Consider the following 24,869-nt stretch of genomic DNA (forward strand, 5'->3'; position numbering starts at 1 on the left):
GAATACCTCCTCAATTTTCATGTTCCCCTGATACTTTTTCAAAAATTTTCAATTTTTCAATGTCAGTGAATACCAATTTTGTAACGCAGAAAATAACATTCACTCTCTCGACTGGTCCCTCTGACAGGGGACTGCTACTGAGGCAGTTACCGAGTCAGCTGACGGGCAGACACCCCAGCTCTGCGCGTGGCACCCTCTCTCTCTTGGGGTGAGGTACTACGTGCTCGTGGGGTCACTCAAACCCCCAGAACTGAGCCTCTACTCTAGTCAATCCTCTTTGACTGAGCCTCTACTTTAGTCAATCCTCTTTGACTGAGCCTCTACTTTAGTCAATCCTCTTTGCGTGTGCCGGTCGCTCTGCGCATTTCCATAATTTCTTTTGAAACAATAATTGAATATCAAATAGTTATCACATAACCCTCCAAAATTACGATTATCTAGAGAATTAAATCTGGTCTGATAAAATGGACGATCTTTTGGAGTGTCTGCAAAATATGGGGTAATTAGTTCTAGGTTAAATACTTACATTTAATGTTTTCTTTTTTATGTTCTTCTTCAGGTATGAAGGACCTTTGCTAGACTCCAGTAGATTTGATGAAGCCCTGAAGAAAGGTGCCAAATCGACGGATTTCACATCTCTGGTGGCCTGGCTGTCAGAACAGCTGTCGATTTTTGGTAATTTTGAGGAGCGCGTCCATCCAACGTCTAGTCCTGAAGACTCCAGTTCATTTTTGCTCGAGTTGAGCACATTTCTGAAGGAACTGGGGTGTGTCAATACTCAGTTTATGTCCGGTAATCTCAATCAAAGACTTGCCACGAGGGACGAACGGATGCTCCTTCTGGAATACTTGATTCAAGAGCTCATGGCTAGTAAAATAATTGAAGCGAAAAAACCTGATGCTGGATCCAAGCTACAAGTGACAATCGTGAGTCGATAATTTCCTTTTCCATTGATTCCCGAAATTGCGTGAACTCTTTAATAACTTATGAAGTCGTTTCCATCGATTTGTACTCTTGCACAATTTCGAAAACCTCTATCGATTTTTTTTTTTTCGAATCAGCATGAGAGTGACACTGCCAAATGTCTGAAGGACATGTCCATAGCCTTGGAGTTTGGAAAACCTCCTGACACCATCACTGCAGGCCAATTATTCAACAAACTCCAGGGTAAACTCAAAACTGTAGTTACTTCAGCCCCGAAGGATTTAATTGGCAAACCCCTAATTATCGGTGAGTTATCGAAAGAACAGTGGGAGAAGATTGATCAACTCCAAAAAGATATGAAAGATGAATTCATGATTCGAAGAGAGATGTTGCTGAAGAGATTGGACGTTACTGTTCAATCATTTTTGTGGTCAGACCGGATAAAAGCGAAGCAAGATCAACTGATCACCTGTTATCACGCGAAACGTGCTAAAATGTCGAGCGAGCCATCGGTGACGATCTCCCAATTATTGGCAGCCAGAGATGATATAGCGATAATTGAAAAAACAAGTAGTGCAGCTGTGAGAAAGAACACCCAGAGTAAAGTCACGAAGGTGATAATTGGAGCTGTGCCAGATCGAGGTGGCAGAACAAATGAGCAAGCCCCACCACCACCGGAGATGCCCTCCTGGAAGAAGGACAGAGCTCCCGACGTATCAAGGGGTGGCAGAGGGGGTGGACGAGGCGGGGGAAGAGGTAATTACAGAGATCACAAGGATTCCTCCTCGAATTTTGGACAGAACAGAGACTGGCAGGATCAGTCCAACAGCTCGGGGTCTTGTCAAGATGATAACAGAGGATATCAAAGGAGTGGTCATCAAGGAGGATACAACCAGGGTGGGTATAATGGAGGGGGAAGGGGGGGTAGGGTCCAAGGAGGGTGGGCTCGAGGTGGTGGAGGGTACAATCGAGGAAGTAGATCTCATTATTGATTTTTTTTCCTGTTCAGAAATCATTGTCGAATTAGTCTTTTTTTTTTACTTTTTTGTTGATTCAAATTGTTTATATTTTGTAAATTATTGTGCATTCATCGCTGAATTTTTTTCACGATAATTCAATTGCTTGATTTATTGTCAAGAATAATTTATAGAATGAAGAAAGACTGGATGATTAAAGATAATTGATCGTGTTCGTACTCATTCAATTTGGAATGCGTTTCTGAATATCATATGAATGAAGAAATTTTCTTTTCTGCATTTTCTTTTACTGAAGGAATTTTTACAAAATATCCACCTTCATTCTTTTTTTTTTGTTACTTGAAATGATCCTGATAAATTGATTGAATTCATTATTAATCATTATTTATGGAGCGAATAAAGATAATGAATAAATTTATAAATTATTAACATCCAGGAATGTTTCCTTATTTCAATATTCCCTTTTTTAGTTGCGGTGTTATAAATTTTTTCTGCTTCTACGACAGTTTCAATTTTTTAACAGATGAATTATCGATTTGAAAATCCATAACGTTATGACGCTTTTGGCGGGTCTCGTCGATAATGATGAAATCTGACAAATGCATATTCTGAGTACAAAAATAAACAATTTCCAACTGTTTCGGCGCTCAATTTTCTTTTGTCTTACAAATTCCAGTGGAAAGTCTCACCTCACCCCCCAAACAATACAGTACACTGAAATCGCCTGAATCAATCATGTTTTCAAACCGTGAATTGCGAGTTATTCTAAAAGACCACCGAAAGTTCGGCTCTAGCCCTTTTGTTTCTGCCCCAAATAAAATTGAGGTCCACCAGCTCCAAAAACTACATTCACCATTATCAAAGTTCTCCGAGGAATCTAAAGAGCCAAAGCCAAAAAAATTGAAAAATCCCCTCTTCAAAATGAGGAAAAAGACACCTGAGCCTGTCACCTCAAAGCGACAGACACGAGCCTCAAGAGGGACAAAGCCTCCTCCAATAACCTTGGACGATCCTGAGCCTCGAAAACGCAAGAAGGGAAAACCCAAAAGACCACCAAATATGAAAATAAAATCCGAGAACGCATTGCGAATAAAAAAAAAGATCCTTAACAATCTGACAACTTCTGAGGAAAACAACAATGTCGAGCCTTCAAAGAAGAGACCAAAGAGAAACTCAATCATTGTGATTGATCCAGAAGACCCTGAGATCGTTGAAATAAAAGAGGAAAATACAACAGTAGAGAAGAGTACCGTCAACTCACCAGATATGATGATCAATTCCACATGTTCAAACACTCAACTAAATGATTCTTCATTTAATGTTAGTGTTTCCGGAATGAAGTCAGCAGTTGTACCAAAAACTGTCAACAATAGCACTCAAAGTCGCAATAATGAACAGGAAAAAAATATTTCGACGACACCAACACGTGAATATCACTCCAATCATGTAGATGTTCAAGACACGATAAAAGAATTGATCGATATATTCAAGGTTTACAAATCTGGCGGAGTTTACAATAAAAAAACAGACCCCCAACTTCCTGAAGGTGAAGGAAGCTCGCAGATGCTTGTCAAAAATTCATCTGAGTCGATTCAAACCGGTGGAGATACTGATGACCCTCGAGAGAAAAAGATGAAGTGTCTGAACGAGATAATCTCAGACGTCTTCGACCTGAAGTTACCAGAAATTGAAGAAAGGAATTACGTTCTTCTCAAACAAGTCCTTGAAGAGTATAAACGAGAGAAGAAATCCAAGTTTGCAAAGAGTGAGGCTCAGAAAAAGAAATACGAGAAGGCAGTTAGTCGTAATCTTCAGGGGATCAAATTGATCTTGAAGAAAATGAACAGAAGGCAGAAGATGGTCGATAAGGGAACTCAGACATCAGGGGAGCCTCTGGAGGAACTCAAGGATCCGGAGGTTGATCCGGTACCTGATGCAAATCCCACCGAGGAAGGCACCGTCGTAGCAAATACGGAGCCTCCTGAGGAGATTCAGCAAGCCTCAGACGTTCCAGCTGGTGATCTCGCTGGAATGATCATCTTGGACTCGGTCGATAGCTCCAATGACCATCAAGGGTCTGTGTTTCAACGTCTGGGATATCGCACCGAAGAATCATCAGGGGCTGTTGCGAAAGAAGTTCATAGTTTGGTGGAAAATCCTGAAAATCCTTCGCCATGTCCTCTCAGTCTCGTGGAACTTCAACGGGAGATGATTGAACGTCATCACAAGGGGTGTAACATCGTGATGACAGGATTCCGAAGCTCCTGGAAGAGACTCGAGGATGATATCAATGAGTTCATCTGGAGAATTATGGGAGTGAATGCTGAAGTCAACAAAGTCCTCGTGGTGGGGAATACTCTGGTGGTGACTGTGGGATCACACATTATCAAGAAGCAGATATTAAGGAACAGGTGGTATGCGAGACTAACGCAGGTTCGTATTGTCTCAGATTATACTGGCAGGGAAAAGAAGGTGCAGCAGTTTTTGGAGGCTGAAGAGAAGCTCAGGAATAAGGCTGGGGGCAAGGTCAAGGCGGCTTATGGTAAAATCAGGATCGATGGCGTCTGGTGGCACTGGGATGAGCTTGAGGGAAGGCTCACCAGATCTCCTTTTAGACCTGATTTAGGGGCTCTTGATAAGGTCTTCGCTATGGATTAGGGATGAGGATAAAAAATCTATTTTCTGATTGAGATTATAGAAAAAACGTTTCCCAGTATTTTTCAGTATTTTTCTCGTATTTTTCGGTTTTATGATATTCATACAGTTTCTAGTTTATATAGCCATGAATTATCTCTTTATTTCTTTTTTTAGTTCTTTTCATTTTTTTTTTCAGTTTTTTATTTTCATTTATTAGACAGGAAAACCTCGAGAGAATACGCGACAATTACCTAATTATTAACATGTTAAATACTTTATTAAAAATAGTTCATTGAAGGAAAAAGATTTCGTACTGTACGAGTGGCAATATGTGATAATAAATATGCCAATGCCTTGCAAGTTGAGAAAAATATATTAATGTCTACTTTCATTTTCAATCTGAATCTCACTTTACATTCAACTTTATATTCACTTTACATTCAATTATTATAAATATTACATTTGTTTTATTTCTACTCAATTCCAACTCCCATGTTTTATAAAATCAATTATTCTTAAATTTACTGAAATATGAATCAATACTACGAGTCTTTTTATTGCTCTTTGGGGAAGAGCTCTTCTCCCTATTTCTCTTCAAAGAATCCCCCAACACCTCTCGCCCCAATGATCGATTGATACTTTTCTGTAAATTCTGGGCAACATGAAAATCGCAGTGCTCGGAAAACTTATCCCCCTGTATCATCTGATCACACTCGCTACATCGTATCATCGAGGACTTCTCAACAGCAGAAGAATTCTTAACCACAAAATTTTTAATAGTATTTCCCCCATTTCGAACTCCACCGGAACTCATTTTGGATTTAGCATTATTTACTTTAGGCGACTCCTTATTCTTAATATACAATTTAGCTTCATCTTGCAACTCCATGGGCAGTAGCGCGAGCACAGAATGATCGATGTCATTTAAATCCGGAAATATTTCCTGCAATTTTATCAGACTTCCCCTGTCCTCAACACTCTTCTCCTCATTCCCTTCCCGAGAAATCTTCGAAATTTCCCTCGCTTCCTCCTGACTCCCTTCTTTCCTAATCTCTAAATTCTCCATCGGTTTTGCTGAATGTACCCCTTTTTTAAAATAACTAACAAAATTCCCACTCTTTTGCACGCTAACAAACTTACTAGTCCCCAGTGAAATGAAAACAATGGGCATCTGCATGTTCCTAGAAATAATATCAAAAGCAATTCCAGCAATTCTTTCCTTGTTATAAGGCCCCATGGGACAGCTCTTGGACTGCGAGACGTTCTTCTTCTCCACAAGATGATGATAGCAAACTGTCAGAGTTGTTGCTCTCCTGTTGTTATCCTCAAAATCCTGTTCGAGTCTCTCAACTAGATCCCCAGCCAGTTCTCCAACCCATTCCTTCAGCCCCTCCAAATCAGTAATCGCAGCCTTTCCGAAGAAGTTCTTACTGGCAGCTATGGACTTGCAGATGAGTCGTGGGGTAACAGGTTCGTTATCCACTCCTCTGGCAATATTGAACAACCAATCAGCTGTTTTTTCATCGAAGACCTTCAACAGATCTTGAAGTGTGAACCTCATGAGGTCAGACATAACATTGCAGTTCAAATTCTCCATCAAAGTCTTCCCAATTTTTCCGCCAAGATTCCTGACCTTGTTAACGGGAACTGCTGTAAACAGCTCTGAGACCTCAGCAGAAGAGAGAATGGTCTGTTTATTAGGCTTATGAAGACCACAAGCTAGCTTAGCTAGGACCTTGTTGTAAGAGATTCCAGCAGAGCACGTGAAGCTGCACTTCTGGAGGATTTCCCTTCGCAATTCTTCGACGATGACAGCAGCGATAGCTAATCTCCTGGCTTGATCATCGCTGATATCGTCGAATACCTCTTCAAGCCATCTTTGAAGACCCTGGGAACGTTGGATCTCGTCGTTCGAGGGGCCACAGTAGCCCACGACAAACGTGTTGGAGAGAGAAGTCCTCAGGTCCTCTGAAGAGGACAGAGTGGTCTCCAGACGATCATCCACCAGTTTTGTGATGTCCAGGTAGGCCTCGTCAATGCTAGCTCTTTCTATCGTTGGACAGTGCTGTTTCAGAACTTGAATCACTTCTTGACCAGCCATTCTGTACTTTGTGTTGTCTGATTTGCCGTGGGATATCGGTGAGTTCACGATATTCACCGTGGGACACTTCTCCTTGGCTTCTTCGGATCTGATGAACCTGGTGACTCCCAGGGCTCGAGCTTCGTAGCTCACTGCAAGAACTACATTATTTTGAGAGACCACCAGGGGTTGGCCTTTCAGCTCCGGATGATCTCGGGATTCCACTTGGCAGAAAAAGCAGTCCATATCAATTAGAGCTATTATTCTGTCCTCTGGGGATGACATTTTGGTAGTTCTTCTCAGAAAATCAGACGAGTTCAGTGACTTGTGTTGCACGTGCCGATGAGAAGGGAACTGGAGACGTGAGTAAAGGGATTCCCTTTGTTATCAGCTGAGAGACATCAGATTTGAAATTGAAGAGACATTTTTTAATGTTTCTTAAAAGTCTTTGGAAGTTGTTTCCATCATTTTGTAATTGATAGATTGTCGTAGTTGTTCATTTAATTACAAATAATACTGTAGTGAATCGTAAAATGAATTGAGTAACTTTTGGGAAATGAAATTTCACCATTTGTATAGAGCGTATAGAGTAAATAGAGCTGGGGATACACATGGAGACTAGAATAATCTATATATATTTAAGACAGAAGTGTCGAGATAGTGACGATGCAGCTACAGCTTGTCCATAGTTTGCAGTACTCTCTTGAGAATGAGTTTTATCGTAAATTAAAGTTTCCTGGATAATTTCAAGGCCGCAATCATGCCTAATTACGTTTATTTTTACGTCAGAGCAGTATCCGACGACAAAGGCAACGTTAAAACTGAGAGATTCGTGAAAGGGTATGATCAAGTCCAATAAAAAATTGAGAAATTAATTGTCCAGAGTCAGTTAGATCATGGCAATTTCGGCAATATATCGGAATCCATCGGTGATACCTAAACTTTCATCGGGACCTTTTTTGTAGATCTTTTTCCACTCCGTAGAAACGTTTCTGACAAAATTTTTCATATCTCTTTTCGATCTCGATATATTTCACGAAAACGACTGAGGGAAATCGGCGCGAAGCGCTTCTGCTGGTGCTGCCGAATGGGAAATTAATTGGTTATTTTTTTATTTAATAATTTAGAAATGCTGAGTTGCTTGGTCAGGTACCCGATGACGTCTGGGGAACCCTCGGTCGGTATAATCTACTCTCGAGGAACCTCCGGGGAGGTCTCACAGGGTGTGGAGACATCCATCATCCGGCGAGGGTGACGTTCAAGGTTTGAATGACTTTTAATTCTTTTTTGCCATCACCACATGCGGAGAATTTCATTTCACTGCAAAAATAGTGTTTGAAAAATTAAAAATCGCTACAGTTTCGGATAAACAATAAAGCGCATAATATTTATGATGCACGTAAAAACATTAATTTCTTCTGGACGAGAGCCAAATTTTCTTCTCGCCTTTTGCACCGCAGGGCTGATACTTTCATATTTTTAGATCCGCTATTTTCAAACGCATTTCATGTTTAACAAAAACAATCATTAACTCATGTTTCGATGTTTATGTTGAATGCGTTCCATGAAAAGGAACGGGAAAATGACGAGATGAAAATCTGGGAAAAAATTTACTTATTTGGAACACGGAAATCGGCTGCCATTTTTACTCCAATTTCCTGTAAAAAAATTCCTGGTGTTTCTCGTATCAATAATTTCCGAGATATCTGCACAGTCATCAAGCAATCCAGCTTTCGAAATTTTCCCCAAAATAATTCTAAACTCCTTCAAGTCAGAATTCTGAGAATTGACTCCGTCCCTACACGAAAAACCGGTTTAACTTATTTCTAGACGTCGCAAATAGAAAAAAAAAATTGAGTTCGTCAGCCTCGAAAAAATGCCCACCGCATGGTCTCGGTTCTCATTAATCTATTTTCCTCAAACTCTGAGAACATTTTCACTCCGATTTCCTCGCGCTCCCGGAAATCGGAAAACTACTTGAATGTCCTGCGAATTTGGCAAAGCGATCCAAACCGAGACACAATACCGAGAAAAATCAATTTCGCGAACGCAATCGCAGAATCCCCGCAACAACTGCCCAGATGTGTATCGCAATTCTGACAATTAGAGATCTCGTTACTATCTATTTAAAGAATTATTTTCCGCATTTCAATTTATCGTCTCTTTATCGCACTGTTTTTACATAATAACGAGCAGACCGAGGGCTTCAACTGACTCACGCTTTTAAACTCGAGGTTTACCATATGACAGGCGCGATGGCTCTTTGATATCCGCAGTGTGCCACCAGCTCTTGGACCAGACAGTTTTATCATTTCAAACTTCAAAATTTGCATTCATCTCTCGTGATCCAAATCGCGTGCGTTCGTTTCGCCACCTTCGGTGAGTAAATCCTCGGATTACACGAAAAATCGATGAGGTGTAGTGTATGGTGATTATCAGTGATTATCAACAGATGTTTCATAATTTTTTTATTCAACATCAATCCAGTAAATTATACATGCACCAATCTGATCTCCTACTGTCAACAAAATCAAAAGAATTCATATTATTTATTTTTTGATATTCTCCTGAAGATAAGTTAATGATTTAATCTATAGAGAATTCACACTTCATAAAATGATTCCTAGAAAATATTGGCAATTCGTCATTCGGAACGAGGATTGCATTATTTCGTATCAGATCAATAAAACAACCTGCATTTAAATTGCACAATAGTACGCACGAGCAACTGCAGTTCTTTCTGCAATCCCCCCTTACTCTTGTCAATCTGTTATCAACTTGTGAGTAATCTTGTATTTTAATTCTTACGACCTAACGATGAATTAATTTTTTAAATATTTTTGGTAAAGCAGTCGAATTTCTGACAATTCTCTGACAATCACTTTTAATCGAGATAATTCGTAAACATTGTTAGCAATTCTTGTCATTCACTATGAGAATTTTATTACTTCGTATAAGGGATCAATACAAAGTCTGCATTGCAATTACTCAACCCCATAACAGCATGAATACGTTACTTGATTATTTAAGTAAAAGATTGTGAAACTTGTGAATTTTAGTGACAGAAAACACTCCATGAGGAATTGAACAAAAAACATCGAGATAAAAGTGTTGAGTGAATAAAATATTACCGAATAAAAATGACTAATTACGGTTGGAATATGGATGTAATTAGTGAGCCGGAGTTCGTCAGGCAGAAAATTGAAAAAAACGTAAGTTCAGAGTGAAAATTGAATTGTTTTCAGTAATTTGTGGAGTGTCATTGGCATTGAACCAACATTATCAATCATGCCAAGGTTGATAGAAGCTGAGTGATGATTTATTTCGTTTGTTAGTGTTTCCTGTGACCTACCCTAGGGCGTCGAATAAACCCTAATCTATCAATGATCGAAGAAGTTTCAAATGACCTTGTACCCAAGGTCCTAAAATGACCCAATTATCGCCAAACAATTATTCTGAAAAGATGATTCATGTGTAATTCCTCTCGATTTTCATCCCTCTTTGATTTCTTCACAATTACTCTTGAATAAAATAAATAAAAAATCCAATTAAACACTACTGGAGCCTTCTCCAATGATGAGATCACAATAATCACCTAACGGTCCTCTCACTACGTCGTACCACAGCAGTTGTTCCGTAATTCGATTGCATTCACAATTGATTTGTAGCTCCGATCGTAATTTATTAAAAAACTTCGGAATTGGGTCCATCTGGGATCAGCTGTTTTTGAGTGATAGAAAGAGTGATTGTTGAATTTTGACAATTAAAATGAGTGATTACGGGAATTATGAGCAACCGTGTGGATATGGCTGGAACGAGGCGGCAACTCAACCTGGAAATGATGTTTTTGTGAAAAAAGAGTGTCAAGTTAAACGCGTTCTACCATCATTATTCGCCATCAAAGTGGTAATGCAACTTTGTGGACAGATCTATTCTATTTGCATGATTACACTCGCCACTAACTTGTCATACGGATGCTGGAATATTTTATTATTGTATTTGAGTACATAACCTCATTTTGATGGGTTTTTTCATGTATTCGAATTTTTGTAGAATTTTTTCAGGAAAATTCACCAAAAAATTGATTTTTTTCTCTTTTAGAAATATAGATAATTAATGATAAGTTCATAAAGATGATTTCTTCCCTTGCATTCAACCTGTACGCGTGGAAAATAGTTTTTACATTTTCTATGATCTCAAAATATATTATATTTGACACAAAACATATTTTGACTATTCATAGATCTTTTATTTCTTCAGTACTCAAATTCTGTGTTACTCGAATTGATTATCCTGACATTTTTTGTATTTCATCGTTTTCTATTAGAATGTGGAATTATCTAGATTTTAATCGGTCTTGAGTCCTCTCAGGTAAAAAAATTGGCACCGAGTGGGAGGAGACAGTTATGACGTTACGTTAAGAGGAAACTGGAGGTGATTCATTCGCTACGGGGAAAAACTCCGAAATTATACCTTCAGGTTGATGGATGAGAGATGGAATTCAAATTGCGATTATCCTGAAGGCCAGTGGGGCCATTAAAAATATCAGAAATATTTGCACTCCCTAATTCTCTTACGATCTCAATGATGAAATATTATTCTATGAGTAATATTCAATTTCGCACTGATCCTCAGAGTCACTCGATTGCCTCACGCAACTGACAGCAATTATATTTTCCTGCGCCTAAGGGCTATGATAGCATGTCTGATAACGCACCGGATACTAGCACCGAGTTTTCCTCACCAGATAAGAATTATTAAATTGGTCAGTACCTTCTGGTCAATTGGACAGTACAAAACAGTCTCATTATTCGGTTTTTTAGTATTCACATTAAGAATTGAAATGGAGAAAAAACCGACTTACTCCTATAGTCTCACGACTCGTTGCCATAATTATTTAGAACGAAGTGGGACCGAGTTTAAAATCCCCGCCACGAGTAAAACAATTCGCCAGAATTTAAATAAAAGTCCCGTGGAAAAATTAAAAGGGCCGGGATCGAATCCCCCAAGACCGGAATTAAATAAAATTTCTGAGGCCAATCGAGCATCAGTGAAGAGAAATTTTATTTATAATGATAAACCAATCAAGACGACTGGGAATTCAATAGGAAAACCTTATTTCAACGTAAATGATAATCCGTAATATTGAGAATATTTATGTGTTCAACAGTCAAGATGGAATGATAATTGAATAAATATTAAATTTGAGGGTGACTTGGAATTGGAATTGATTCTGATGGTGTTGGTTCTATGATAATTACAGTTGGGTGAGAAAGGATCAGGATTTAGAGCTCAGGGTGCTGTTCAAGATTTCAATCAACTGCGTCAACAATGTCTCGCCTCCGGACAACTGTTTGAAGATCCCGAATTCCCAGCGGACGACTCCTCGCTCTACTTTTCCAGACGTCCGGACAGATACATAGAATGGCGACGACCAATGGTAAAAGATTCAATTGAATTAACTCTAGATTGTAATGTAAATTGTATTTTCAGGAAATTGCAGACAATCCCCAATTATTCGTCGAGGGTTTCTCCAGGTTCGATGTACAGCAGGGAGAACTCGGGGATTGCTGGCTCCTCGCTGCTGTCGCCAATCTCACAATGTATCAACATTTATTCTTCCAAGTTGTTCCGGAGGATCAAGGATTCGATGAGAGTTATGCTGGGATTTTCCACTTCAGGTAATTAGGAGAGATCTCCTTGGAGCCACCACTCTACTAATGACAAATCATTACTTACTAATTAATCTATGATCATTAGATTCTGGCAGTACGGCAGATGGGTGGATGTAGTGATAGACGATCGTTTACCCACATACCACGGTAAACTCATGTACCTCAGTTCAGCAGAGAACAATGAATTTTGGAGTGCATTATTGGAGAAAGCATATGCGAAACTTCACGGCTCCTACGAGGCACTCAAAGGCGGCACAGCGTGTGAAGCAATGGAGGATTTCACAGGTGGTGTTACAGAGATGTACCAGATGAATGAAACTCCACCGAATCTCTTCAGCATCCTCCTGAAGGCTTTCGAGAGGAACTCGATGATGGGCTGCTCTCTGGAGCCAGACCCCAACGTCCTCGAGGCTGAGACGCCCCAGGGTCTCATCAGGGGACATGCATACAGTATTACGCGAGTCAAGTACGTGGATATTCAGACACCCAACCAATCTGGGAGGATTCCACTTCTCAGACTGAGAAATCCCTGGGGGAATGAGGCCGAGTGGAACGGACCCTGGAGTGATGGCTCTCCAGAGTGGAGATTCATTCCAGATCACGAGAAAGAGGAGTTAGGACTCACTTTTGATGTCGATGGGGAATTCTGGATGTCTTTCCAGGATTGGAAGAGGTTTTTCACTAATCTGGAAATTTGTAACTTGAATCCTGATTCGCTGACTGAGGATGATCTCAATTCGGGAAAAAAGAGGTGGGAGATGAGTGTCTTCGAGGGGGAGTGGGTGAGGGGTGTGACTGCTGGCGGATGCAGAAATTTCTTAGGTACGGAATAAAAATGATATGAAAAAATTCAACTTCAATCCACCAGTCTGATTTAGAATTTTCGTCTTCATCTTCGTTTTAAAAAATTAATCTCAAGTATTTTATTTATGCTCTAGAAACATTTTGGCACAATCCCCAGTACATTGTGACTCTAGAATACCCTGACGAAGGCGATGATAAATGTACAGTGATCGTAGCCTTGATGCAGAAGAACAGAAGAGCCCAGAAGCGAATGGGAGCTGATTGTTTGACGATTGGTTTCGCTATTTATCATCTCGATTACCCGGATCGCCTACCAAAACCTCTGGATATCAATTTCTTCAAGTATAATGCATCCGTGGCCAGATCGCCATCGTTTATCAACCTGAGGGAAGTCAGTTGTCGATTTAAATTACCACCTGGCACATACTGCATCGTTCCCAGTACTTATGACCCTAATGAGGAGGGAGAATTCTTGCTGAGGATATTCTCTGAAAATAAAAATAGCATGGAGTACGTAGAAATTATTATCCACTAACAAAATCAATGGATTAATTTTAAAAACTTGATTAATGTATTCCTGTGGTTTATTCATCGGCATTTATAATTTTCTAGAGAAAACGATGAATCTGTTGGCATTGGAGAAGTCGATGACAGGGTATGTGCAATCATTCACATTCATTTTTTTTTCTAGATTAAATGTAAATACGAACAATGGCATTTGTGACACGTCAGCACGGGTAGTAGATCATGCACTTGATGATTCAGTCTTAATGATTGAACAAATAGTGTCAGAGTAGTTACAGCACACAACACACAGTCATTGGTCGTACATAAATAAATATAACTCCTTTCTCATTGTTATTTACAATGAATTAACCAATGTTCCTTCTTCTGGGTGTGCTAAAACGCTAACACAATACGCATGAGACATGGGCTTGGCTTTTAGGTAATTAATCGTGGACATGGGATTGGGGGTGATGGAGATCACAGTGTGAGTTACAATACCCTTAATAATTATCCCAATTAATTAAAACATACAGTGAATAATTCTGCAGTGAAGAGGAAAAGAGAGAGATAATTTATAATATTTTGCATCAACACCTTTTTCAAATATTAAAAATAGGGGATTTGAAAAATGTCAAGGAAATGACATAAAATTCTGATATTTCTCGAGACGTTCAGATAATAATTCGCATTCGCTTTGGACTTACTCAATCCCCTTTCTTATTTCACTGCGCAATTTCCTGTCAATTCTTACTGACATACGATTTATTCAATTTTCTTTTTATGATTTTCTTTTCGACGAGAAGAGGAGAAAGAGAACTGCACAAGTACAGTTACACACGCCCTAATTACAATGCCAATTAAATTTAATTGAAATAATATGAAGACATTTGCCTACAAATTTATTTCTATCATTTGCAGGTGCGAGATCAGCCGGAACCGGATCATAACGAGGAAAAAATTCGTGAGTTCTTCCGGAAACTCGCTGGAGACGATATGGAGGTTGATTGGATGGAATTGAAGGAAATTCTGGACTACGCGATGCGTAAAGGTAAGTCTATAAAAACGTCTCCACAACGTTTTAGTTGGTTATTGTGCTGATTTCATTTCATTACTGCTTTACTCTTTGTTCTTCTCGTAATTTTTTCATTTGCTTATTAAAAGACTGAATGTTTAACATCAGAGCTTCTAATTAAACACCATTTAAGCGGAAATTTTATGCCAATTAGCTACGATTTCGCTTTGAAAAATATTAATACTAAAAAATGGGCTTGTCTATTTTTCGATAAACAGTAATAACTGAAAAATGAAAAAATATTCATCATTATAATATTCTCAATAAATCGGTGGATTTATAGGTCTACTACTTCGCACGCCTTAAACGAATAATTGATTGCGCAATATCCTTTCGTAAAATAGAGAAAGTAGTGATTGTCTATTTTCCATACGAATCTATCGATCGACGCCCGCACGTGTTCGATAATAATTCGCTAACATAGTGTGTTGTTACTGGCTAGAACTCCCACAAACCCAACATAATGAAGCACATCCATCAAATACTGAGCAAGACGGCTCTATGGTCGATTTCATCATCTCACTTCTCTGCGGAATTATTTGCAATAATGAACAGTACGGTAAACCTGTAGGTAAGAATCATCTTTCACACTCTAGTCGACAAAAAAAAATTATTTGAGAGTTGGAAATTCTATGGAGCTTTAGACAAACCGAATGTCAATAACTCGAGTCAAATTTCAGGAATCGAATTTCGTGAATTCCTTTCCTTCAATCATTTTTCTGTAATCATGATCTAGTCAAATCATTTATCATTAGATACTGTCTATTTCATGCTGATGTTGTGCTTGATGATTGTCTAATTCCCTAATCAATTATTAAATTATTTACACAATTTATTAAACGAAAATCACTAAATTGGTGAGAAATTTTAATTATTATTCCAGAAATGCATAATGAGGGATTCAGCAAAGACATTTGTCGTAGTATGGTAGCCATGCTGGATACCGACCATTCGGGAAAACTCGGTTTCGAGGAGTTCCTGACGCTCTGGACTGATATACGAAACTGGAGAGTGAGTTTCTTTATTTTTCTCATTTTCCTCTGGAGTGAATAAATGAATTGAATGAGAAATTCATGAATCTTTTAATGTTGCCCATAGGCTGTGTTCAGATTATACGACAGGGATGGCTCGGGCTATCTCAGTGCCTTTGAACTTCGACAGGCCCTCAACAGTGCCGGATATCGATTGAACAATCACATTCTGAATATTCTTGTTCATCGATATGGAACTAAAGACGGACTCATTCACTTCGATGACTACATCATGTGCGCTGTTCGACTGAAAACTATGATCGGTCAGGGCCATTACTCTTTGGAAGATGAATTGTTATTTGTTTAAAGAAATTATTATAATTCCCTTTATCCTCGTGCATTCACCCAATACTCGTTGCATGTTTTATCTTCCAATATTTGTGAATATCTTCGAATTCCGCCAAAATGGTGAATGTACAAGAAACATCAAAATTTCTTTCCGTTAAGTGAAGTTTTGACTAAAAAATCTTTGGTGTTATTCTTTCCTGAAGTTGTGTTTCAAAGATATTCATAGAGTAATCAGTGGAAAATGGAAAAAAGCATGCCGTGTACTTCGTTATTGTTCACCTCAAACAATGAATATTCCCCTGGAATTTTTTCTCATTAAATACAGCGGAGACTGATGCGCCCATCGATCTAGCCCCAAATTTTCCCAATATTCTGCGCTTACATCAATGTTTCTCTGTATGAATAACAAATTAACTGAATCGGCTTTGTGTTGCAGACATCTTTCACGAACGTGATCTTCAGCGTACTAACTCAGCTACGTTTACTCTGGAAGAGTGGATGGAGAAAACATTGTATTCATAATCGTAATATCATGACTCATCCATCGAAAAACCATGGAAATGATTGAAACCTATTTAAAATTGTCTTATTACACCAGTTAAAATAATTGGCATTTCGATTCGATAGTGTCTTAAAATCTATCTCAATAATCAATAAATTATTTACAATAAATTGTTCATGATAATTATCAATTAATATTGATTGACAAATTCAAAATGTTGACATTTTTTAAGACGGAATATCGATAATTCTCGGTATCGTTCATTTGGGAGTATTAATCATATTTTAATAATTCATAGTTAATTGTCGGTCGTTAGCCTACCTCCATGTGCCTAATTCACTCGCATTTCTTTTCATGAATTTAGTAATAATGATCGTAATAACATTTGGTATACAATATTTTCAGGGACATAATACGACTAACGAATATGAAAGATAATATATTTTGAGAAGAGTCATACTTTAAACTCTTGTTAGAATTTTTTTCTTCCGATTTTACAGGATTACATATATAAACTGATGATTGTGGGATGAATATTGTATTTGGAGTATATTTTCGAATAAAAATGTCTTACATGTTATAATCGTCGATAATTTGTTTAAAGTTTCCAGAATATTCCTGAATTCCCTATAATTTTTCCAAGATTTTTATAAATATTTATCATCCATAAAAGATGAGTAAATTCCCCGCGAATCTCGATTTCAAAATCCTAATTCCCATTTAAATTTACGTTCCAGAAACCATTTTTTAAAGTCTGTTTCTTCTGTGGACAAAGTCCAAATAACTGGAAAGATAAGAACAGAAAAATAAGCGGATCATCCATGGGACAAAAAGAACTGTCAAATATACGAGGTAAATCCGTATTACTGAGAGCACATAAATAAAGTAAAATGTTGGTCACGCTGTATCAAGGGATGAGCTTTAGCTTTGAAGTGCACAGTGAGCTCAGAGGTAAGGAAAAATAGCAACTTGATTTTTCAAAGACAGTCGTGTAGTACATGGACGAGGCACTGTGAGGCAACTTTTAATTAGTTGGAAAATAATCTTTATTAAGTGCTGACGGCACACGCAGAAGTAGAATACTCTTAAGGGCCTCATCCATAAGGTTGAAGTCAGAACAGTCGGAATGGGTAAAAAGATTATGTAAATTCATGCTTTCTTCAATGCAGGGCCATCACCCTGTCATAACGGATTATTCAACTTTTAATTGGACGGACAATCATCTCTCAATTTTTTTAGTAAATATTTTTATTAATCAACAACTACAAAATACACGGCTGTAATCATACAATGAGGCGTAATTACAGGTAAATTAATTATCTTTTAAGCTCGAAAGAATAAATAGGTTTTAAATAAAATTAATTGAGCCAACAAATGCCACTTAATCTTGTAATTTCGCGTCAAGTCGATCGGTATCAGTCTTTGATCGATTTCGGCTCCCGATTTAATTATTCATTAATTGAATTAAATGCGTCATTTACATCTAGAGAAATCAACATGAAAATAGCGAATAAATAAAAATTGAAAATTAAAAGGTGGTGAGGCATTTAGTGAGGACCTACTTGATCTGTAAAATTTATTTTCCCTTTTATAATATCAATTTCTCTGACGTATTCTTTGTATTATACAATAAATAATTGACTAGAAAGAAATACGGAATGGTAAGTAAATACATTTATGATAAACTCACATCTTTTCTCTTAACGTGATATCATAGAGGCTGTCTGGATAGAAGATGATTATCATCAGGAATGATTTACATATGAAAACCTATTCTATTACACATAAGGTTCTCCTCTCAATAGTTTTGGTCTGGTCACTTATCATTAGTATTTATAAGAAATTAATTTACACATTACTCTACAGTAATTTTGCAAATAAATTAATTAATATAATGTTTCCAATGGAATTCAACGAATTGAACTTGAATTCCGCGAATATTCCGGGAATTATTGATCTCCAGGATTATTATTATAGATCACGGCAGCTTCTAGCAATTTTACAGAAAATATTCGCGAGTCCACAATTCGACTCCATCATTCCTTGTGATAACGAAATAATTTACTTCTCGATGGAAAATAATAAACAAAAAAAATAAAAGCGTAACTTGTTTCATCTACCTCTACAAAGTCTAAGTAAAGCCTCGTGATTTACGTCAAAAATACAGTCTTTTGATAATTACCGAAATATTTATCTGTCCACCCTTCATAATTCAATTAAATATCTACCCGAACGATCAGCCTACGAATGATATGAGAACGTCCACGAGTAACCGGTTCTGTATCATCTAAACTATGTAGATACACATTGAGAATTCCAACAACCAAAATATAGTCGAAATTTATATTCTCATCATCCGGATCATTCGATAAAACTGGATCAAACTCTCAGAACTCCTCAAATATCCCAGAATCACGTCCACCAAAGATCTCGACAGAACCTTCTGCAGACTATTCCATGAGCTGCGTAAAATTCAGTCATTCTTCCCTAAACCCCGGCAATCGCCTCCAAGAATTCCCAAACTCGACCCCCAAAAAGCTCTTCGAATTTACACTACGACTTTATTATCAACATATTCCTCCACCTCCTCCTCGTCATCATCAGCGAACTTGATGCCATCCTCATCCTCTCCAATAAAATCATAGAAACTCTCCCTCGTCCCCTTGCCTTCGACATCAACCCCATAATCAGGACTGCTCACCTCCTTCTCCTTCAAAATATAAATATCTTTGACCTCCTTGGACCTGTGGACCCTCACGGGTGACTCATTCCTCCGGATTTCCCTCATCGGTATGCTCTCATTACTTCCCCTCCTGTCCCCCATATCTCGCCCATTAAAATCCGCAATATCCCTGAACCTCCGCTGATATCCAGGAGTTCGCGGAAGAATAAACTCCTCCTTTACCTCGCAAACATCTCGATCATTGTCCCTGGAGGAGTCTCTCCTCAGACTCTTCCTCTTCGCCATAAATCCCTTGGAAACTTCACTCGACTTCTTAATGACTTCGGAATTGCCCTCGGAATTATCGACGTACTCCTGCAATCTGTTTCGAATAACAGCAGGAGTTCTCTTCTCGTCGTCCCTCCGGCACGCTGCACTCCTGGGCCTTTCGAATTCATCGGAGATAACTCTCTCCTTGTAATCCTCATCCCTCAATCGATTGGGGATAACGTCGACATGAAGATTGTTGTCACTGTGACGTGATAAAGACTCTTCGCTAATTCGAGTCCTTGATTCCTCCAGAATCCTGTGGATTGGAAGGATTCCCTCGCTGAGACGTGCTCGATACTCTGAGATTATTTCATCGTGCAGACGACTTTCACCGGGATCTAGTCTCCTGGGAGTGATGTTATCATATTTTATAGTTTTATATGTATCTGGGGAAAGGGACGTTCCCTCGGTATCGAGAGTTATTCTGTCGGGAATTTCCTCGTAGTGGTGGTCTTCCTTCAGGGAGTCCAGGAGCTCTGAATCCGGGGTCAGGGGTGGAATCCACACAAGGAACGCTGGATCCATTCCCAGGTAGGAGCCTGGAGCTGCTCCAGCGTTTACTACGTTGTAATCGTAGTAGTCGAGCTCCAGGTCTGTGTCAGGATTTGCTAAACTGAACTCAGAGCCTGGACCCTGGAGGAGACGCTCGCGATTCCTCCTGTCTTTGGTTTCCTTACCACAGCGCAGAGTTGAAATGTTAGAAGATGTACTTGCCGGGGAAAATCCCTGGAAGATTACATTTTTCAGTCGAATTTGTTGGAAGAGTAGGGAAAATTTATTTAAGAGATCTGAACAGAAGCCTTTTATGTTTTTAATTGTTTTTAAATGTTTTTAATTCTGATCATATGAATATGCGTTTAGGCTCGTATTATAAAATTTGAGAAAAATCTTTAAAGAATTCATTTCAATTTTTTATGTCCCACCACTTCGCTGAAGGGGTCTAATCTTCAAGGGAATTGCGGTGCTTGAGTTGTGCTTGTGACTATTCTATTTTCTGATACAAGAAACTGAGAATGGGGTTTAATTCGTGAGTGACTGCAGTCGTCTATATGAAGAAGAAAATTGAACGAACTAGAATTGGAACTAAATAAAGCGAGTGAGCTGTGAGCTTTGTGTCAAGGATTTAATTAATAGAGAAGTGGTGAAAATGTCTAAAAAATCAATCATCTAATTATTCCTAGAACACTTTCTAAATGAAATGAAATGAAATTTTTGCAAAATGAGAGTAATAATTCTCTTAATTTATTTTTTTTTCACCACTTCCCTGGAAGATTGTAAAGTACGACGATAAATTTGATGAAAGAGATAAAAGCGAAATAAGAAAACCCATCCAGTATATAACGACACTCCAAGCATTAATATTCTCGCATATCACGACTGGGGATACCTTTAATTGGAGTATGGATGATTTTTGTTGTGCTAGGCTTACGTTATTCGCACTGTTGGAGCCGCTTGTGGTGCTGTATCGTCGATCGTTTTCCAAACTTGATGCCTCCTCGGACACGGGACTTATTGGACCAACTGTACGGAGTCTGTAACATCAAAAGGCAGAGGCACAAACCCGGTGTACTCACTCATGGCCAATAAACTGCGGTCTATTGATTTTCCCTCAAGTTTCGTAATTAAATTGTGGAAAATTGAGTGGTGTTTGATGATGATGCTTGATGGAATAATTTATTATCAATTCGCTGTGATAGTCACACACTTCGTACCGATATTAGCTGATTAGGTGAATGCATATGATGGAGATGAAGAAGTGATTGCATTTGTTCATTCTATTCATTCTCTTCAGGAAGGGAAGCGATGGAGCTCTTCAATTTGACATTTTTGCTATTATCTTAATTATTATAACGTGAAAGCTTGGTCTCCAATTCACTCCCTGCTTGAAGTATTAATGCCTCTTTAATCAGTGACTAATCTAAACACCCAGGATATCAATGAAATTATGAAAAAAGTGCTGTGCACAATGTACATTGATCGTCATCTTTAAAATGCATTGGAAAGAATATGAACTATTTCTATGCATGCACTAGGATCTCCATCTCCTTTAATATTACGTTATTTGAATTCCATTCAGCAATTCTCGAGAAGATTGTAAAAACACTGAAGATTACACTAAAAGAGAATAAAAAAATGCATTCGATATTAACAGAAAATTAGCTGGCGTTTGTAAGATGTGAGAGAAATTACGTTAGTATTTATGATCATTATTTTCATTCTGGTAATTAGATACGTAAAATGAGAGATTGGGCAGAATGCCCTAGAACTTACTTAACTGGTCTGGCAAATTTGATCTCGGGTTGGCCAATTGTTGTGGTACTTGATACAGAGGAACGTCTCGATGGAGTACTTCGTGTACTCGGTACTATAGTTTTTTGCGAGCCGCTTTCATCGCTATCTTTTTGTTTTGGGGTAATTGACTCGATGCTCTGCGTTTCCTCCACTCTGTTATTTCATAGTTAGTTTTCAATTACCATTAATATAAATGAAAATTGTGATTGCACATTCTGGTATGAAAAATAATATTTTATCTTGCCCTGTCGGTCGGAAAAAATCAATCTATTGAATTGTCAATTGTTATTGCACATCAATAATAATTTTCACAATGATAAAGTGGATAATGATTTTTTACTCGTTCACTACAATATTTCCACGGTTCCATTACATCGATAAAAATGAATGAAGACATCCGTAAAATTTTTAAAAGCTAATGACAATATCCTCTTTCCAATTATGAGCAATATCCACGTATATTTTAATTAAAATTTCTCACGCGGAAAATGACGGTTTTGTTTTCATTTCTGTCTGTGGTACCGAGAAAAATTATTTCCGTGCAGTTTTATCAGTAAAAATTTCAATTAAATACGAAATGAAAGAGTTTTTCTAAAAAATTGTAACGTAAATCCGAGGGAACATCAAATAAAGTAGATCTCATGAGAAACAGTGAAAAATGGAAATAAAAAAGAGGGCGAACATGAAGGATTATTCGTATTCCCAGTCAAAGACTTTTCCTATCAAAAAAAAATTTAGACATCTGATCTGGGATAGACAGATCCTCTCCTTTCCCCCATATCGATGCGAGTGAATAAACTTTCATTTCCCCAGGAAAATATGAAAAAAATTGACAAATGACATACTCGGCTTGAGTCTCCGTGCTCTCATAACCGTCTTCAAGATCAGCAGTAGTTTCCTCAAGACGTCCGTGCCCCGATGATCCTCTCCGAGATAATCGAACCAGGGAAACAACTTCTGAGATTAAAGTTGCTGAAGAAATAGCTCTCGCACGTCTGGCCAACCCCTGCATAGATCCACTGCAAGCTGGCAATGAAAAGAGGCTTTTTTAATTAACTCCCCACAGATAGAGTGTCTCACTCAAAAACTTTTCCACAACTTTCCGTAAGTTCTTCGAGCTACATAAAATACAGCGATCGATAAATGAATTGTTCTTCTAATTTTTGAGTATACGCGGACCAGATTGACAAAAAATATTCCATTTTTTTGTTTTACTATTCAATGATTCACGAATTTTCAGTCATCCATCTACTTCTCGAAATTTTTGGTGAAATTTTCGGATTTTTTGCAAAGATTTACTGGAAACGGAGGAAAATTCTTCACCCGAATTCATGAATCGTTTGGATATTTGTAAAAAAATCAGAAAAGCGAGAAGTTATTATCCAAAATTGTTAAAAACCGGAATTCTGTTTGTGTGACGATACGTACTGGAATGATCAGTGAGGCTATCTAGGTCTTCAGCAACCTGATATTTCCTGTATTTGACGGCATACTGAAGAGCAAGGAAGATGGAAACTAGAAACATGAGTAGTAGTAGTGATGCGGCAACGAGATGAGCTGGGGAAAGCCACATAGCCCAGCGTCCAGCAGCAGCCATGACTTTTGGACCAATGAGGACTGCGGTTGTATCTGCTGTTCCATTTTCCATCTGAGGTTTCACTGTAAACCGTCCATTAGGATATCAAATTACCGGGGAATTCACCGCAGAAAAATGGGGAATCAGAGGCGAAATAGAAATGACATTCTGGAGTAGAGTGGTTTCTAAAATGAGAGTTGATTCCTGGGGTGATGCTGAAATCGAGTTATCCTCGTAATTGGTGATTCAAGGAAAGGAGGATATTTCCGAGAACATTGTTTTCGGTAATTCTCCTATTTGTGGAAATTGTCGGCCAAATTTTTCCTTCAAAATCACTTCAATTATCTAGACTGTCAGATCTGGAATGGACTCGATAGATTTTTTGTTGAAATAGGATGGAATTTCATTATTACTCACAGAATATCGAAGCATGAGCGAGAAATCCACCGACACAAGAGCCCCTTGCCACCACAATTTCATCACTGAAAAACTCTAGGAGTAGTCTCTCTTCGGTGGAAATTATAGTGCCAGATTCTGATGGACTTTTATCCAACGCAATATCAGCTAAGAGTTCGGCACTCAATGAATCCCCGTCTCGGGCTCTCACGTACTGTCCCGGGCATGGGAACTTTGTTTGATCAAAGTGGAGTTTGATCGCGTATTCTGGTTCAGCCTTTTGGAAAAAAAGAGCAAACGACATTTTGTCGGGTAAAAATCAGTTGCAATGTCAATAGTTCTCCGTGCTTTTTTTAATTCATTAGAGCAGGAAGTACCACCTAAACTCTTCAACTGTCGGTGGAAAAAATCAATCTGGAGTTGAAAATTCTCGTTAGTATTAGAAACTTCTTCAAGTATAGTGCAGACGAGAGAATAAGATGAAATAATTAAAAGAAAATTTATTATCCATTTTAAAAGTTGCTTGAAACTTCAAATAATTTTCATGCGCTTTTTCCGAACATTTAAATAATAATTATTATAAAATATAATAATTGGGGCTTTTAGGCAATCCTCATTACCTGTATCAACCAGAATGATCGACCAGGACAGGCGCGTGTGCTAGCAGCCAATATCCTTCTCTCGGTTTCATTTCGGATATTGACAACACAACCACACCGGCACTTGTTGCCAATTTCCGCAGTAACCTCGGGCCTCTCAACTGCCAGATCCTTTCCATGATTGCACTCCCAGTCGCTCGGTGTCAAATTGCTGTTGAGATTCAGAGCAGTGGATCCACCGCAGGCCTCAGTCTCCACAGCTTTCCCCTGGCAGAATTTAGCACCATAACGGGGCAGAGGATTGTCACAGAATCTGTACCGATTGCGAACACCACCGACGCAGGTACTGCTGCATGGACTCCAGGGACTCCAATCACCCCAGCCACCCGCATCACTGTCTGGTGAAGATAACAAACGAATAATAATAGGATAATTGAAAAATTCCATTGTCAACTGAATCAGATAAGATACGCGACAAATTTCAAAGAACATCTCGTTTTTCAAAATAATCAAGAAT

At 38.4% G+C, this 24,869-nt stretch overlaps 5 protein-coding genes across 12 annotated transcripts in view; 3 read left to right on the forward strand and 2 right to left on the reverse strand.

Moving 5' to 3' along the window:
* Positions 1–324: 324 nt before the first annotated feature.
* LOC105267531 (protein FAM98A) lies at positions 325–2,213 on the forward strand. 2 transcript variants are annotated; one of them, XM_011306451.1, is made up of 4 exons: positions 325–499; positions 560–926; positions 1,062–1,230; positions 1,307–1,419. In XM_011306451.1, the coding sequence occupies exons 1-4, from the start codon at positions 465–467 to the stop codon at positions 1,318–1,320; spliced, it is 585 nt and encodes a 194-aa protein (XP_011304753.1). In that variant the 5' UTR covers positions 325–464; the 3' UTR covers positions 1,321–1,419. The 2 variants fall into 2 exon arrangements, with proteins under 2 accessions (XP_011304753.1, XP_011304752.1); XM_011306450.1 differs by having other exon boundaries at positions 1,062–2,213.
* A 2,816-nt stretch (positions 2,214–5,029) lies between these two features.
* LOC105267532 (DNA polymerase eta-like) lies at positions 5,030–6,925 on the reverse strand. The gene has a single exon (XM_011306452.1). The coding sequence runs from the start codon at positions 6,901–6,903 to the stop codon at positions 5,044–5,046; it is 1,860 nt and encodes a 619-aa protein (XP_011304754.1). The 5' UTR covers positions 6,904–6,925; the 3' UTR covers positions 5,030–5,043.
* A 387-nt stretch (positions 6,926–7,312) lies between these two features.
* Positions 7,313–7,928, forward strand: LOC105267533 (uncharacterized). Its single transcript, XM_011306454.1, has 2 exons — positions 7,313–7,458; positions 7,746–7,928. The coding sequence occupies exons 1-2, from the start codon at positions 7,379–7,381 to the stop codon at positions 7,885–7,887; spliced, it is 222 nt and encodes a 73-aa protein (XP_011304756.1). The 5' UTR covers positions 7,313–7,378; the 3' UTR covers positions 7,888–7,928.
* Positions 7,929–8,767: 839 nt separating this feature from the next.
* Positions 8,768–17,077, forward strand: CalpA (calpain-A). Of its 7 annotated transcripts, XM_011306459.1 has the most exons (13): positions 8,768–8,997; positions 9,106–9,398; positions 9,678–9,830; positions 11,882–12,058; positions 12,112–12,299; positions 12,379–13,115; positions 13,232–13,607; positions 13,710–13,752; positions 14,523–14,652; positions 15,119–15,247; positions 15,560–15,687; positions 15,775–15,970; positions 16,432–17,077. In XM_011306459.1, exons 3-13 carry the CDS (start codon positions 9,759–9,761, stop codon positions 16,515–16,517), a joined length of 2,262 nt encoding a protein of 753 aa, XP_011304761.1. In that variant the 5' UTR covers positions 8,768–8,997; positions 9,106–9,398; positions 9,678–9,758; the 3' UTR covers positions 16,518–17,077. The 7 variants fall into 7 exon arrangements, with proteins under 7 accessions (XP_011304761.1, XP_011304762.1, XP_011304760.1 ...); XM_011306460.1 differs by lacking the exon at positions 9,106–9,398 and having other exon boundaries at positions 8,768–9,046; XM_011306458.1 differs by lacking the exon at positions 9,106–9,398.
* A 621-nt stretch (positions 17,078–17,698) lies between these two features.
* Positions 17,699–24,869, reverse strand: part of gogo (golden goal) — a 43,820-nt gene continuing 36,649 nt past the window's right edge. The window contains exons 8-14 of the mRNA XM_011306462.1: positions 24,374–24,750; positions 23,775–24,030; positions 23,210–23,440; positions 22,627–22,807; positions 21,761–21,934; positions 20,919–21,021; positions 17,699–20,215 (exon numbers count right to left, since the gene is read on the reverse strand). Of these exons, the coding sequence (XP_011304764.1) occupies positions 19,046–20,215; positions 20,919–21,021; positions 21,761–21,934; positions 22,627–22,807; positions 23,210–23,440; positions 23,775–24,030; positions 24,374–24,750 (2,492 nt within the window). The 3' untranslated portion in view covers positions 17,699–19,045. The remainder of the gene's footprint in view (positions 20,216–20,918; positions 21,022–21,760; positions 21,935–22,626; positions 22,808–23,209; positions 23,441–23,774; positions 24,031–24,373; positions 24,751–24,869) is intronic.

This window comes from Fopius arisanus, unplaced genomic scaffold (assembly GCF_000806365.1).
Source record: "Fopius arisanus strain USDA-PBARC FA_bdor unplaced genomic scaffold, ASM80636v1 scaffold00048, whole genome shotgun sequence".
NCBI lineage: Eukaryota > Metazoa > Arthropoda > Insecta > Hymenoptera > Braconidae > Fopius > Fopius arisanus.

Coding starts and splice junctions, on each gene's coding strand:
- LOC105267533 (XM_011306454.1), top strand. CDS start 7,379: ATGCCTAATTACGTTTATTTTTACGTCAGAGCAGTATCCGACGACAAA. Junction 7,459..7,745: donor ACTGAGAGATTCGTGAAAGG/GTATGATCAAGT, acceptor TTAATAATTTAG/AAATGCTGAGTTGCTTGGTC.
- LOC105267531 (XM_011306450.1), top strand. CDS start 465: ATGGACGATCTTTTGGAGTGTCTGCAAAATATGGG. Junction 500..559: donor GAGTGTCTGCAAAATATGGG/GTAATTAGTTCT, acceptor GTTCTTCTTCAG/GTATGAAGGACCTTTGCTAG. Junction 927..1,061: donor CCAAGCTACAAGTGACAATC/GTGAGTCGATAA, acceptor TTTTCGAATCAG/CATGAGAGTGACACTGCCAA.
- CalpA (XM_011306455.1), top strand. CDS start 11,462: ATGGAGAAAAAACCGACTTACTCCTATAGTCTCACGACTCGTTGCCAT. Junction 15,248..15,559: donor ACAGTACGGTAAACCTGTAG/GTAAGAATCATC, acceptor TTATTATTCCAG/AAATGCATAATGAGGGATTC. Junction 15,971..16,431: donor TCGACTGAAAACTATGATCG/GTCAGGGCCATT, acceptor TTTGTGTTGCAG/ACATCTTTCACGAACGTGAT.
- LOC105267532 (XM_011306452.1), bottom strand. CDS start 6,903: ATGTCATCCCCAGAGGACAGAATAATAGCTCTAATTGATATGGACTGC.